The 15291-nt window shown below is 38.6% G+C and overlaps 1 protein-coding gene across 4 annotated transcripts; it reads left to right on the top strand.

Annotated features, from left to right (window-relative positions):
* The first annotated feature begins 3625 nt into the window (after nucleotides 1-3625).
* On the top strand, nucleotides 3626-14957 carry ZFYVE21 (zinc finger FYVE-type containing 21). Of its 4 annotated transcripts, XM_026849990.1 has the most exons (7): nucleotides 4335-5521; nucleotides 7750-7918; nucleotides 9622-9697; nucleotides 10300-10391; nucleotides 11236-11289; nucleotides 12708-12850; nucleotides 14210-14957. In XM_026849990.1, the coding sequence occupies exons 1-7, from the start codon at nucleotides 5483-5485 to the stop codon at nucleotides 14243-14245; spliced, it is 609 nt and encodes a 202-aa protein (XP_026705791.1). In that variant the 5' UTR covers nucleotides 4335-5482; the 3' UTR covers nucleotides 14246-14957. The 4 variants fall into 4 exon arrangements, 3 of the variants coding, with proteins under 3 accessions (XP_026705792.1, XP_026705791.1, XP_026705793.1); XR_003398536.1 differs by lacking the exon at nucleotides 14210-14957 and having other exon boundaries at nucleotides 3626-5521; nucleotides 10940-11289; nucleotides 12708-12778; XM_026849992.1 differs by lacking the exon at nucleotides 11236-11289 and having other exon boundaries at nucleotides 4352-5521.
* Nucleotides 14958-15291: the final 334 nt, after the last annotated feature.

Genomic DNA, 15291 nt, shown 5'->3' with positions numbered 1-15291 from the left:
GGACTCGGGAGGGCTCTTGCCTCGCCTCCCCTCCCGAACTGACCGGGCGGCGGGTCAGGCTCGCTCGGGTGCGGTTTTTCAGTCGTAAACCACAATTTTCTTATTTCGCGTAAGTTAATGGACTGAAAAGGGTAGGACCGTCACTCGTTCTTCAGGGACGTGTGGCCCTGTCACAAAAATTAGTGAGGAACTGAATGAGTTAAAAGTGTAGCGAGTTATGCAGCATTAATGTTTAGCGAGGCATTCTCTTTAAATGCTTATAAAGGTAATTTTGAAGACCATTTTGATTTAAAAAAAAAAGATGGAAAGTATTAAGGCAGTGAGGCTAAGTTAGAACAGCCCTTCTGGCTCCCAGTGTGAATGCTCATGGTGTTAAATGAGTATTGAATAAACTTGGACTGTTTCAGTCAACTTTGCTTTTGAATACTTTTCAAGTAAACTATGTGATCATGATGTTACAGTAAATTTTGCAAATTTTGCATCAGATCATTATTTTTTACCAGTCCCTACAGCTAGATGCTGATAGAGCTTAGAATCAATTGTTTGTTTGTTTATTTATGGCTAGCATTCTGTGGTGTGGAGGCACGCCAGTGCACTTAAATGTGACTGGCATTAAGATTTATTTTAGATGAGCCAATCTGAGTTTAAGCAGAGAGTCGTTAAGCAGAGCCGTTCTTTGCCAGATACTGACATGGTTGGTCTGTTTTGTATGGGAACACTATGTCCTCCTTGGTTAGGAATGAGGAAGAAAATTTTGCCCCTGCCTGGTATCTCTTGAGACAAGAAGTTTTGTGTAAAAGTAATAATTCTAGAGACTCACTCTGCTAGCACAGCTGCTGCAGCTCTCACTAACCTGTACTGTCCTAAGGTGCATGACTAGTAACTCAGTTGCTGGTTTTGTCCAAAATAACAACCCTTTTTTGAGAAGTGACTTTTCCAACTTACTTTAACAAGTAGTCTGCTAAAATATCTTGTGTGAGTTTTCTCAAGTTTTTCTCTTCCATACCTGCAGACTTAAAATCCTCCTTGTCACCAGTAGCAACTGGTTATGTGTCTTGTATGAAGTGTAGATAAGACAAACGTTTTAGTGACCAGAGGTTTTTTTACGTTTGAAGGTACGGGTGCTCAGCTCCTGGAGCTCCCACCAGCCAGGGCCATACGGGGTGTGGTGCGCTGGTTGTGTTGCAGGCGGGGTGTGTATTTATCAGCGAGCTTGTAGCAAAGTCTGAGCAGTTAGTTTATAAGTGGTTTCCCTTTGCATTGCGTGGAGTCTGCTTTTGCGGTGTTGGTGACTTGTACCCTGTGTGTGCTCTCCTAAGCCAGGAAACCTCCTGATTCCTGACATCATCATCAGTGGATATAATTTGTGTAACAGTTAAACTGAAATTAGTTTTCTCCCTGACCTTTTGAAATGTACTTTGACATTTCAGTAGTCGTTGATTGTAGCAGACTAGTTTCATTTAAAAAAACCCCAAGGTACTTCTAACTCAGTCTAATGCATAGTACCATTAAGGCAACTAAAGGATGTTTGAGGAATGTGGTAGGATTTATTTAAACTGGTTAAACATATTTAAGATTGAAGTCTGTATATTTTAGATACATCAGCCTGATGTGTGATGTTAGTTTGAATTTTTTAGTACAGTTGTGCTGCAGGTATTCATTCTCCTTAAAATTCAACTTTTCTCCTGTAGTCTGTTGGTTGATAGGCTGGTGGTGTTGATTTGTGACTGAATGTTGCCTTTGCATCAGGCTCAGTGATAATTGCTGTTGAGAGGAAGTGTATTATAGGCAAACATTTTAAATGAATTTGTTAATAATGCAAGATTAAGAATATGAATTATTTTTTAAGAAGATATTTTAGTAGATTTCTTAGTGTATTGAAGTTCTGACATCCCTTTGGTTAATGATGACCAAACTTTTTCCTTAAATAAAGCAGGTATGCAATATACAGGGAAGCTTATAAAATGCATGTTTTTATTAATAAAATGAAATTTAAAGAGACAATGTTATCTAGTTAGTGAATTCAGCAGGAACACTTGCTCTTGTTACCATGTCAGATGTAACTAAATAAAAGTGTTCTTTGTCCAAAACAAGAGACCACTATTAGTGAGTGTTGATCTGGCTTTTCAAATATGGTAGCTTCTGCTGTGCAGACAGTAACACTTCCAAATTCAGTACCTTTATTTTTCTTATGCAGGAAGAGGCTCCTGGCTTATATTTTAAAAGTAAAACCACCTAAAAATTATGGTAGTTAGTAGTTTTGCAAAACTTATATAGCATTGAAATTTTTTTTTTCATTTTATCTCACAAGATTATTTAAAGCAGTTATTTTGAGGAGTTTGAAGTGTAAGACTGAAGCAGGACTACAGAAAACTTTAGTAGTCTTATTTATAATACAAATAATGAGGTGAATAATATGAAAATTTGTGCTGAGCATCATTAAACTTGAGACAGAACTTAAAATGTTGATCACTGCATGTGCCTTGTCTAACCTGGAATTTCTTTGTTAATCACCAGCAGAGCTCAGCTGATGATGTTCCTATTAAGGAAATCTTGGATTAGAAATTGAGTAAAATTTGTCTGTTGGAATGCAGAGGTGGCCAAACCTTGTGACATCCAGCTGTGTACCAGATCTTTACATGGCCGAGGAACGCTGCATGCCTCAGAGCTGGGATGTGTGAGAGGAGCTTCCAGATGTGGTGGCAGTGATTCCCTGCGGCCACTGGATCACTGCAGGGGGAACTGAGCTTTATGTAGCTGGGTCCTGTGTTGGCTTGGGCTCTCAGAGTTGGCACTAGTTGGGTGACAGAGCCCTGCCTGGACTGCTGGCAAACTCCAGTGGCTCAGGCAATGAATTGGCCCTGAGCAGTTGTAGTATCAGAAAGCCTAACAGGCCCTATCTGTGCAGTGTTTGTTTTCCACTCTGCTAGCAGCTGCTTTGGTCAGGGTGTTACAAGGTGTGATTTGACGAGCTTGTGAACTTTCACATTTGCAAAAGTTCACTGTGTTAACCAGCTCAGCCAGGCATTACCTTGCATCACTTCTTGAATCACTTTGTTATTGTATATGCAAATAAAGTATACGAAGTGTAACTATTGCTTCCTGTCCATCTACACTATTCTCACCTCTGTCTGGCTCCAAAGTATTATGTAAATTTGTTATCACACTTCAGCAAATGTGAGAAGTTTCACTCTACTTGTAATGACCCAGCTCTCAGTATTTTTAAATTAATACCAAGATCCAACGATTGTTGGATGCTCTTCCATTTTTCTCTTGCTATATGAAGTAATCTGATATCAGTGGTATGTTGATTGTCTGTGAAATGAGTATACTTGTGACATGCATTTTTATTTAATTTCTTACTCCATATCTTTTTGTTTCCACTTGACAAAAACCCCAGATTTGCACTAGTTTTAAAAAGCCTGTATCTTGGAGACATGAAAAGTAACTCAAACGCCATGCTCCTTTCTCTGTAAATGTGATAAAAACCCTTCAAGCAATAAAGCTTAATTCCATACTCAGGCACTCTCTAATTATGTCAGCATATGGATGAATAGACAGAATTTGCCTTTCAAGATGTTCTTCAATAGAAATCTCTTCCCAGGCAAAGTAGACGTTGATGCCGTTTGACTTGTGGTTTATGACTGCTCTATGTATCAGGCAGGTTACCATGATAGGTCTGGAATTCAGAAATATTTTTATATAGAGTTTGTATTAAAATAAGAGGATGGATAACTTTGTTCCTCCTTGAAAAGCAACTGTGTGTTTAGCATACCATTGTGTATGAAATCTGTTTAGGACAGTATCTAGAAGAGTGTTTTTTCCCCCTAGTTTGTAATATGTTTTCATTAAGAAAATTTAGTTAGACTCCTGGTAAATTTAAAGTATACCAAAATTCTTGCCAGGTCCAGCTCCCAGACAAGTTAAGTTAAACATGCCAAAAATTAAAACACTATATCAAGACGAATGTGGACTAAAATGTGGTATTAGCTGTAGAGTACTACTTGTTACAGAGGTGAAGCCTGGGGAATGCTGAAGTTGCTTTACGCTGAAGGTTATTCATCAGGGAATGTTAGAATAAGATTTTCTGCAGCCATTGTGGAAAGAGGTGGTCGGATGCCTTAATTCAGTACGTTATTTGAAACAATACAGGAACGCTTCTAGTTCCCCTTTGTGTGGGATTTAGAAACCTAGCTTACTGTAACAAATACTGCAAGTAGCTATTTATGTTCCATTACAGTGACTGTTACTCTCTAATTTGTTAAACTTCTATTTAGACATCAGAACATATAAACTACTGCAAATTATTAACAATCTACTTCAAAAGAATGTCAAAACTTTCTATAGAGAATTTTTAATTTAGTTGCTGTAATGCTTTCTTGGCTCTAGTTGTTGAACTTGTGGCAGTGATTGGCTATCTGCTGAAGCAAAAGTCCTTGAAATGACAAAAGCTGTTGTAACCTGAAAGAATGTATAGAAAGTAAAGGGTTAAGAATTGAAATATGTTAATTAAAGGCAAATGGTGATTACTGTGTGCCTAGCAAATAGCACCTACTCAGTTTTTAAGACACATTCTGCTGTACTCTGAGAGAGCCTGGTTTGAGGAGTTAAGGTTTCTAGAGTTATAAAACTTCCTACAGATCTAACCATGTTCTCCTGATTCAGATGTCAGGCATAATTTTGCATTAATATTTGCAAATAAATCTATCAATAATTGCATTATAAGTGGGGTTTTTTTATATGTTTAATAAAAATATGTAAAATATTGGTGAAAATCGAGTGATATAATGGCTGAGTATCAGCCCTTGGGTAGGTTACTTTCTATACCAAAAACTTTGTCACTGATCAGTTCCAGTAGTTTAGAAAGTCAAAACTGTCACCCTTTAAACCCAGTTTTGAAAGAGAAACTTGTTCAATCTTTTCTGGCTTTTCTTTTGGGAGGAGTGTGAGTGTAAGCTTGATTCAGGAAAGAGGTATTTCAGAAGGTGACACTTTGTAGCTGGAATAAGTTGTAGCTTGGAAGAAAACCAACTATCTCCTAGCACGGAAGTATTGAGAGCATTAAAATACATGAAAAATGTTTTAGAGAGTCAACAGAGCATCACAGTATAATACAGTGAGGATGACAATTTATATAAAAACAATTGACTCTGGAATATATGGCTGTCTGGATAGCCAAACATAATTATGCATAAGTACTTCTGAAATGTAGTTTTGACTGCTGGCAAGATGCAGTATTCCTTAGGGCAAATGAGTTTGGCAGCTTTTTTTGTTTTACAAATGGGGATGATGTTATTTTGCTAGATCAGTACTAAATGAAAGCTGTCTATGGTGGAAACATAAAGGATGGAAATTTGGAGGTGTTTCTTTTTAGGGCATAATATAAAGCTCAGTCTTTGTGAGCTTTATGGTAGTAGGATTAGAGGTGTAAAAATATTGTAGATTAATCTTAATTTGTACTGTTTTCTAGTGCCCAAGATGTATGCAGTGTGATACAAAATTTGACTTCATAACTAGAAAGGTAAGAGAAATCGGTGAAATGTAAAGCATGTTGCAAAATACTAGTATTGGCTTATTTTGATTTAAAATGTAGATTTCAGTAGAATAGCATGCAAAGTCTGATGTAACTTAAAGCAGTTTTTCTTTCTGTTCTGTCTTTTCTGACTAGAGGTCCTTTTTGTTTTAATTTTGCTTCTTTGAAATTCTTCTGGTTGCTCAATGTGTAATACATAGTTGGGGTTTTTTATAAATTACTGGGTACCCAGAGAGTTTACATGCAAGAGAAGAGTTAGAGGAACTCATGTTGGAGTGGGCTGCTAACATCAGTACTGACATGGAAACCAACTAATTCAGCTCTGTTTTGGGAGATAAAATGAGTGTGGAAATGTAAACAAAAAAGTTTTCAGAAGTAACGAATTACACTCTCACATTAAAGAACCATATTCTTAAAATTCAAAGAACTACAACTCAGATTCTCCTGTTCTAAAAGTTAAACGGGGTTTATCTCACGTTTGGAAAAGGGAATTTGATTGAAGTAGAAAGTGTAAACCACCTTGATTGCTGTGAGCCATAATTAGGCTCACTGTATGTAGAGCAAACACTAGAAATAGCATGAAATTAATTACATAAAAGCAGGAATGCATGCTGGTGTGCAGAATGCTACTGTTGGAAAAAATACTGGGGTTTCTGCATGGAGAAAGTAAGCAGCCTCCACAAAAAGGCCAACAGTGATTTTTAGTGGGAAATATCATCCCTTTGACTACACTGACACTCTCTTAGCATGCGCTTGTGAAAGTGAAGAAGGATGTAGAAATGGAACTTGTAGTGCATGGACATAGTCAGTGTTTTCTAACTTATTGTTTGGAGGGAGAGGGAAGGAGAAATTGTAGACCAGGCATACTAATATATTGTACCAGACAGGTATAAATTTTCAGGAGGCCTGAAGAGCATTAGGATGTCAGTTGGTGATCCTAGAAATAGAATAGACTATTTCAGTTGGAAAGGACCTACAGTGATCATCTGGCCCAACTGCCTGACCACTCCAGGGCTGACCAAGTTAAAGCATGTTATTAAGGGCATTGTCCAAATGCCTCTTAAACACTGACAGGCTTGGGGCATCGACCACCTCTCAAGGAAGCCTGTTCCAGTGTTTGATTGTCCTCTTGGTAAAGAAATGCTTCCTAATGTCAAGTCTAAACCTCCCCTGGTGCAGCTTTGAACCACTCCCATGCATCCCATCACTGGATACCAGGGAGAAGAGATCAGCACCTCCCTCTCCACTTCCCCTCAATCTTGGATCATACTTTCTCCTAGTTCTTGTGTTACCTTTTAGTTGGATGAATTAAGAGCATGGTGGTTGGTTGGTTGGAGTGTTTTGGTTGAGAAGCACTAATTCATTAGACGGCTGTGTTTTAGCTTTGGGAAATAAATGGAGGTAGCCTTGGGAAATAGGTACTTCAGAAAATTTTGCATGATATTTGGAAGGAAATCCTAACACTGACCAAAACTGCAGTGTATCAGTTCCTTGTATCAAACTGTTCAGACTTGCTTTGAGCCACACATCAGTTCCTGCTTGCCTGGGAATACTTGTCCTGACATGAGAACGTGCACTGGGAAGACCTGCTGGGACTGTCACACCCTGGTAGGGATTTGGAGCACAAGCCACTTGTTGCAGATGTAGTTGCTGTGAAACACAATTGCAATACTAATTCTGATTTTGCAACTTCATTGGATTTGTACTATGCTGCCTGATATTTCCGATAGAGAAATAGGTTTAGATCTTGAGTATAAAGATTTTTATCTTTTTCCATGGGAGAAACTTGATAGTGAGTTTTAAGGCAGAAGAATAGGATCTTCAGTTGAAGTTTTCCAGGATCTTTGCTTGGAAGTGGGAAGGGGCCTAGAAACCATTCTTCTGTTGTGTTCTTACTGACAGTAAGGTGAAGGATCTGCTGGGCACTGGAGAAGCCCTTTCAATGTCTAGTCTGCTTGTTTATAGAGTGCCAGCAAAGGCTTATTATAGTGCTGTTGTTCATACTATACTCAGTCCTTTGTGTTCAGCCTTCAGAGATTTCTTTCTACCATTCCAGCAGTTAAATTTCCTTTACCTGTCCCTCAAGTTGTATATTTCACAACTGAGAAACTGTTCTGGTTTTCAGGGAGGAGGATATTTAATGTAGTAATTTTATCAAATTATTCTCTAATAGTTTCCTTTGTAAATAGATAAACAAAATGTTCTCTCCTGCTTAGCACCACTGCCGAAGATGTGGGAAGTGTTTCTGTGACAAGTGCTGCAGTAAAAAAGTGCCTCTGCCTCGCATGTGCTTCGTGGACCCTGTGCGCCAGTGTGCTGAATGTGCTCTCATCTCTCAGAAAGAAACAGAGTTTTATGACAAACAGCTTAAAGTACTAATGAATGGTAAGGACTGAATGCATATATATGCTGGTTTGATCTCACATTTATTCAAATGCTGTGTTAAACAAACCTGATAAACAGCAAGAGTGGTGCCTCTTGTCAAACAAGCTGCAGTTTTGTCCTTTAAATACTGTTTTGTTGTCATGCTTCTTGTTTGCCAGTTAATAATTCTGTGTTAGCAGTTTATTTAGAGAGAAGTTTGCAAAGAGTGGTTTAATTAAAGACAAAGGAATTTTTAATGCCTCCGAGAACAGACGTGTGCAGTTGGCATTTTTCTTAAAATCATGCATCTTTTGGCCATATTCCTGTTACATTAAATAAGGATGAAAAATACAATAGAGAATATTTTAATATTTTCTAACAAGATACAGTGCTTGTTTCAAGCTTCATCTGTGAGCTTTAATCTTGTCCATGGCCTACAGCTGTGGTTGATGGCAGATCATCGTGAGTGGTCAATTTTGCGTAGCATTAAAAACTACAGTAATTTGTGTTCCACTTGCATTAAGGAAGCTGTGTCTTCAGTTTTTAACATACTCTGTGATTGTTCAGTGCCTTTTGATGGGCTCTCTCAGCATGATTGCCAGTGTGTATAATTGGTAAGCTAAACCACGTCTGATTAGCGTGAATGTTCCTAGGCAGATTCTGGGTTCAGAAAGGAGTATGTTCATCCCTGTAACACACAAATCGTTCTTCACTCTGCTTTGAAGATGAAGGTGTAGATGAGTTTTTAAATAATGTATTTCAAACTGAAGACTTTTTAAAAACTTGTTCTGCTTGCCTTCGTGTTACGCAGTTAAAGTCTGAAGTAGTTCCTGACACCATAGAGCCACAGATCGCAGTCAGAGAGGTGGTGGCTGTGATGTCCTTTGCAGTTTTGCTGCTGTTGTCTCTCTGTCTCGCTTCAGCAGCAGCCTGGGGGTCCATGCTGAGGGGTCAGGGCGACTGCGTAAATTGTGAAATAGTGTGGTGAAGCTCTCAGAGGCTGCTTCGTTCAGATTGTGGAGATGGATTGCAGACCATTTGGCAGGGCTGTATGTTGTTACTTTTTTTCATTTCCCAGACCAACAGTATTGGGATTAGGTAATACAGGGAGCGTGAGGCATGGAGGAAGTAAAGTGGTTAGGCATGTAGTCTGCTTTAGTTTAAGTTATGAATCACTCCACTAATGTAGCTAAGATGACTTTCCCGATGTCAAAGGAGCTGTTTGAGCAGGAAGAAACTAACATGAAGCCTGAAGTTCATTGACCTCAAAGACTGAGCTAGTCTTCAGTAATGAAAAGGAGGTGTCTTTACTAAGCATAGGCTGAAGATCACACCCTGCTATTATTATTCTTCTGAAAGATATATATTTTTTTTAAATATTAAAACAACAGCTTGTATTATGGTGACAAGATAGGGTCTTTAATTGCGTATTTTTGCCATCTCCAAATCTCTTCTCATTTTTAAAAGATTTGTCTTGGATATCATCATGTGGGAGAAATTACACAGCAGTTGTGAAAGGTCCTGTGTTTCAGAACATGGTAATTAAAGATCAGCTTTTTGTACTTGAGTGTTCTGCTGATGTTAATCAGTTTAACATTTCAATTAGTCCTTTAATTCACCCAATTCAGTGTATTAGGTGCAGTAAGTAAAAATTAGTTATCCTTTTCGATACTTGAATGTTCCTTCTAAATTCTGCATTAGAATACTAAAGCATTTCTTTACAGGTGCTACATTCTTTGTAACTCTGGGAACATCTGATAAATCTGAGCTCATGGTTTGTCGCCTTTCCAACAATCAGAGGTGAGAAAAATTGGTAGAAATTGCACTTGTATTACTGTTGCACTTACAGCTATATTATTATAATCTAATAACCTAAACAAAATATCTGGATCAGAATGCCTTGGAATGGTGGAGCTCCACTCACTAATAAGGCCACTCAGTGCTGCTGGAATACAGTGGTTTTGCCAGCTAAAAGGGAGATCATAGGAAGGTGGGGGGCAGAATCTGTAGCCACCAAAAAGAATCTTGTTTCAGAATGATTCTAACACTGCACCATATTGTTTAACATTACAGCCAAAGAATTACTTTGGTCATCCCTATAATTTGGTTGGCTAGAACATAGACTGTGTTCTCTTCTTCCCCCAGAACTGTGGAGGAATGCTTTTAATATGTTGAAAGGGTCTCCTGGCAAACCAGACTACAAGGATTGTGTTGTTTTTTTTTTTTCCTTTAAATGAAGAACTTCAATGAAATGTAGTTTTTCCTGCTTCATTTCTCCCCTTCTCCACTCCAAAGAACATATAAACAGCTAGTCACTGAGAGATTATGTTTATTTTGTTCCTTTGATTTGGACTTGATATTGTGGAAAAAAAAATTTGTTTTAAAATTCTTCTGTTATGTAGATACCTGGTTTTGGATGGAGACAGCCACTATGAAATTGAAATTATACAGATTTCAACTGTTCAGATACTTACAGAAGGATTTACTCCTGGAGGTAAATTTTTCACTGAATACAAATTAACTATTAAGAAAAAAAAAAAGTGAAGTTGTAATTATTGTTCACATTAGTGTATATCTAGGTTATTGGTAACTGGTTGTAACTATGTTTATTACAACTGCTCTCAGAATAGAGTGCAGTGTGTGAAAGTCTGTCCATGTGGCTACTGGGATGTTGGGGGTAACCTAAGAATTGAGAAATTACCTTACAGCTGTAATATGGGGGAGCTTCTCGGTAAACTTGAGTAAAGGTGGTCATCATCTGTTCTGACCCTTTCTCTTAGCTAGATATAAACATCTGTTGATTCAAAAGCTCATAGGAGAGGGAACTGTTAGTCTTTGGTAGCTTCCCTTTCAGAATCCAGCTGGTATTTCTCTTCTGCTGGTACAAACAATTGTGAGGAGAGTAAGAGAGAAACCGGTGGTGGTGGGGTTATAAATAATTAAACTCTGCTTTATTAATTTCAATCAAGATGAAGGGGTGGCCAAATGAAACTGGTACATCTGAATCAGAGGGCAGCTACTTACTGCCTCATCTCTTACCAGATTTTAGAGTATTTCAGGATGAACTTGAATATGATTTCACTGAAATGAGAACAAACAAGGTCAGGAATTTTCATAATTGTTCTTTAGCAACACCTCTGTCACTTCTGGAGTTGTCCAATTGGACAGTCTGTCTGTGCAACAGTCAGTCAGTACAGCATGTTAACTTCAATAACTTGTCTTGGTCTTCAAATCAACCAGATGTGTTGCTGAGTTACTTAATGCTCCTCTAATTCCTTGTACACTACTCTTCTGACGGCTTTATCTTTTTGCCTGCCTGCCTGCCTTCTTGATGGTAGAAAAAGATATTCACACTTACACCAGCCTTCTGGAGAGCCAGCATATTACTGAAGGTATCCCCAGTACCTGTGAGCATGACTCACCTGAGCATGTTGTCATGGCCCCCCTCCTGTCTTTCTTCCTCTGCAGTGCTGTTTGTTTTGTTTGATCTATAGCTGTTCAACTTATGTTCAAATCTGACGTGTCTGTTCCTTCCCATCTGTCCTGTTTAATAAACTGAGAATGAATGTTTTTTGTAACTTTTTGAAGGATGAAAACTCTCAAGGCCACCTCTAGACCACATGTGCTATTGTCCGTGCTAGAAGAGGAGAGGCAAGATGAGGAAGTGTCTTTAGTGGTACACAGTATTGTGCATGCATCACCTCCTCCAGCAGAGGTGTGCTGAACTGTGTATACCAGAAATGAATAATATACTACTTGTGTACTGGCCAGTAAGGCTTTGCACTGAACAAATAAACTGTTAATTAATGGCTTGCTTTTATACATCTTTTAAAAAAAATAAGACCTCTTAAGCTGTTAGTCTGACCAGGTAGATGCAGGGGAGGGAATGATGAAGTTGTATTTTGATTTATCCTAGAAGAGGAGCAAATAACTACTTTAATAACACTGCTTGTGTGCTTTTGATCAGGTTACTTAGACTGAAATTGTCTTTGTTTAGCTTATTGGATATTACAGTAAAGGCCTCCAGGAGCCCCCTCATGCAGACACTTCTCTTTATGAAGAGCTTTGCGAAAAGTGTCTGTCTGTGTATGGCGGTGTTCTTCCTGAGGCTTAGTTTATGTTCTACTACTTCAGGAAATAATGCCAATGAAGTGTGGTTTTCTAAACAGAGTTTTTGTTTCACTTCTGTATTTTTGCTTTGGTTTATCTTAATCTCTGTGCAGCTAGAGTAAAAGATACAAACATCTTCCTATCACAGTGTTGTCAGAGCAATGTCTTTCGTAGCTGATTTCCTTCAGGAAGTAAATGATGTTGCCAGACGTGATCTAATCTTGTGTAAACATCTTTCCCAACCTTTGCCGGTTTTGGAGGGAGTTCTGACTGCTATGCCAGGCTTTGTATCAAGCTGGGCTACCCTTTGGTATCAGTCTAACTGGATATTAGTAATTCAGTTTACAAACTGTAGGCTATAGTGTGAAAGTATGGCATCTACTTAAGAGAAGACTTGGTAACATTAAACCATGAGGCTACTCCTAGTGTGTGTAGCTAGTGGCTTTACCTGGGGGCTTATATAAGTTCTGCCTCAGTGATTGTCAGAAAGAATTAAAGAATGTTGAGTCTGCACATGCCATTGCCTGGCACTAACACCCGTGGTCACTGCTGCCTCTGGCATGGCAGCAGTTAGTGCACCCGCAGTTGCTAGTGCTTTGAATTAAGTGATGAGATCGTTTTCTTCAAACATGCTTATTAGCTAGAAGTTGGGTTACTTGGTAAAGCCTGTTGCTGTTCAAGATTTTATTTCTTTTTGCAGGAGGCAACACTCGTGCCATAGGTATGATTCTGCAGTATAAGGTACCTGGATCAGAGGAGCTAACGCAGATGAAATTTACAGCCAGTGAGGACTTCAGCTGTAACAGGAAGCTGTCAGCAAGCTGGCTGGCAGCTATGCATAAGGTAAGCAAAGGAGGCAAAACTCAGAGAAGGCCAAACAAAATCTTCACATAGGGTGCTTAATAATGCTAAAGGCAGCAATGCAGCCCTAGGAGTCTTTTTTTTTTTTCCTTTTATTATTAATTTAAGGATTTTAGGGCTTTGTTGCTAACAGGAGATAGGGTTGTTACAACCATGACTTCAGTTTTATGCTCAGATGCCTGAAGATGGACACAGCAGAGGGTTTCCTAAGATCCTAAGTATATTGATAGGTGAAAAAGAAGTAGGAATTAGACTTTCAAGTTCTTTAGGTCTTTGTCACTGAAGAATGTGCATTACGAATTACTCTTTCGAACCTAAACCCAGCTAATTGTTTTCACTACTTTATGGAGGTTCAGAGAAGTTGAGTTTTAAAAATGGGAACAGAGGTGGGTGCAGGACCCTGTGGAAGACTGTTTCATCTTTTGTTGCCAGGCACTGTATGGCTAATGAAACCGATGTGTCATATTTCACAAGTCAAGGTTATGGGAGACAAAAACCAAAACCACCCCAACTAGTTCTGGAACTTTCTTCATCTGATCAATTGTTAATTAGAACTGTAATTTATAAGCTGGCTGCAAATGCAAGTGTGTGGCTGGATGCTCGTGTTGCTCCCCAGCCACCCCAAAGCCCAGCATTTAATGCTGTGTTCAGCACAGCACACTCAAACTTCATGTTGCTCTGTGAGTACAATTTAGCACTTCCACATACCTGTTTCAATTTATTTTTCACAAGCAATACAACTCCCACAAACATGGTGAGCACCAGTACTTTATGGTAACAGCCTCCCCGCAGTGACTGGACTCCCTTGAGGAGTTCAGCTCAGTTTTGTCACTGTTGCGTGCAGTGCAAGGTTCAGAGGCCCTGGTTAACAGCAGGTAAAGGGATGTGCAGCCAGAGAACACACATCTCTTCCGATTGCCGGGGCTTTGCTTGATACTATAGTTTGAGACACACGGAACACCTCACCAGAACTGTGTAGAAGGGATATAGAACAGAAGAACCTTGTTTACCGGTAACATTTAGACAGATTACCACAGACTCAGAAATACCACTCCTAGGTTTCTCCAAGGCAGTTTTGATGAAAATTGGTCAGAAATGACCACGAAGCAACAAATAAGTTGATCTAAAAGCTTTAATGACCTCAGATTTTTCATGTAAGTAACCCTGTTTCAGAAATGGCTCTAGTGCCTATCTGAGTGTATTACATGCCTTAGTCTAAGGAAGATAATAGAGAAAGAATTTAAAGCCTTGGCTTTGAAGGAAATTTTTGGAAGGGTAGGAAGATGAGGTAGCTGCAAGTGAAACTTCAGTTAACACAATGCCATTTTGCCTTTATATTAGGCAACAAAACTTCTTTATGAGTCCCGGGACCAGTAAGAACAGCAAACTGTTGGCCACTTGAGGGAAGACACCAGCCTCCACAGACCTGCCTCTTACTTCTTGCTAATTTGACAGCTGGTAACAGTTGCTGGTTTTGACCCTTTCTCATTCCAGTGTGGTTCATTATGTAAGAACTGGCAAATGCAATGTGAGTATTTTTTTGAACCATGAGTATTCACTATAGTGTGCAATATGTATACAATTAATGCTTTAAACAGCCTCACCTTTTAAGACTTTGTATATTTTGTTAAGCCTTTATTGGCACTTAAGATGAAAGTGACCTGCACTACAACTAATGTACAGCACAACTTTTATAGTAACAATTATATATACTGTTTGCTACAAAAAGCAAACAAATGTGTATGTCTCTTCTGCAGAGAATAGCTTTTGGGTATAGATCTCAGGTTTCTCCCTCTCTCCAAATGTTTAAAATCAATGTACAATAAAATCTGCCTTAGATATGATTTTATAGAAATCACTTGGGGTTTTTTTTAAACATTTCATTTTAAACATCTAAGTATTTCATCAAATGCTACCAAATTTGACTTAGATGAACGTGACCTTGAAACTTCTGTAATAAATAAGCTTCCAGAATAATTTTTAGTTTTGTATTTTCTTTTTGGTAACTAGCTTTTGTTAATCTAACTGTAATGCTATCTGAAATTGTATACAATTTAATGTACAAATATGAATAAATTAATTCACTTATATATTGTGAAATTAAGTGTCACTTAATTTTTTTTAATGGGAAATGTGGTCTCTACTTTGAAACTTCTGACTTCTATAAAGAGCACCCTAATTTTAGCTCTAAGTGTTGATAACTGGGATGAATCCTCTGCTCCACGTGCTGAGCCAAGTGTCTTTCTGCCCTCCATCTTCCTACGCTGGTAAAAATTGAGTAAACACACATCCAGGACACAGTTCTCAGCTGCAGGTAAAGGACCCCTGAGAGCTTTTCTAGACAAGTATTAATTTGTCACAGCTGGAATATTGGTGTAAGGAGGTTCCAGAGTTGTCTGGTAAGTAATTTTCTGTGCAGGTAG

Source organism: Athene cunicularia (genome assembly GCF_003259725.1).
Source record: "Athene cunicularia isolate RWA chromosome 5 unlocalized genomic scaffold, athCun1 chr5_part1, whole genome shotgun sequence".
Lineage (NCBI taxonomy): Eukaryota > Metazoa > Chordata > Aves > Strigiformes > Strigidae > Athene > Athene cunicularia.
The sequence above is the reverse complement of the archived record's forward strand: the minus strand, read 5'-3'. Positions and strand labels throughout refer to the sequence as shown.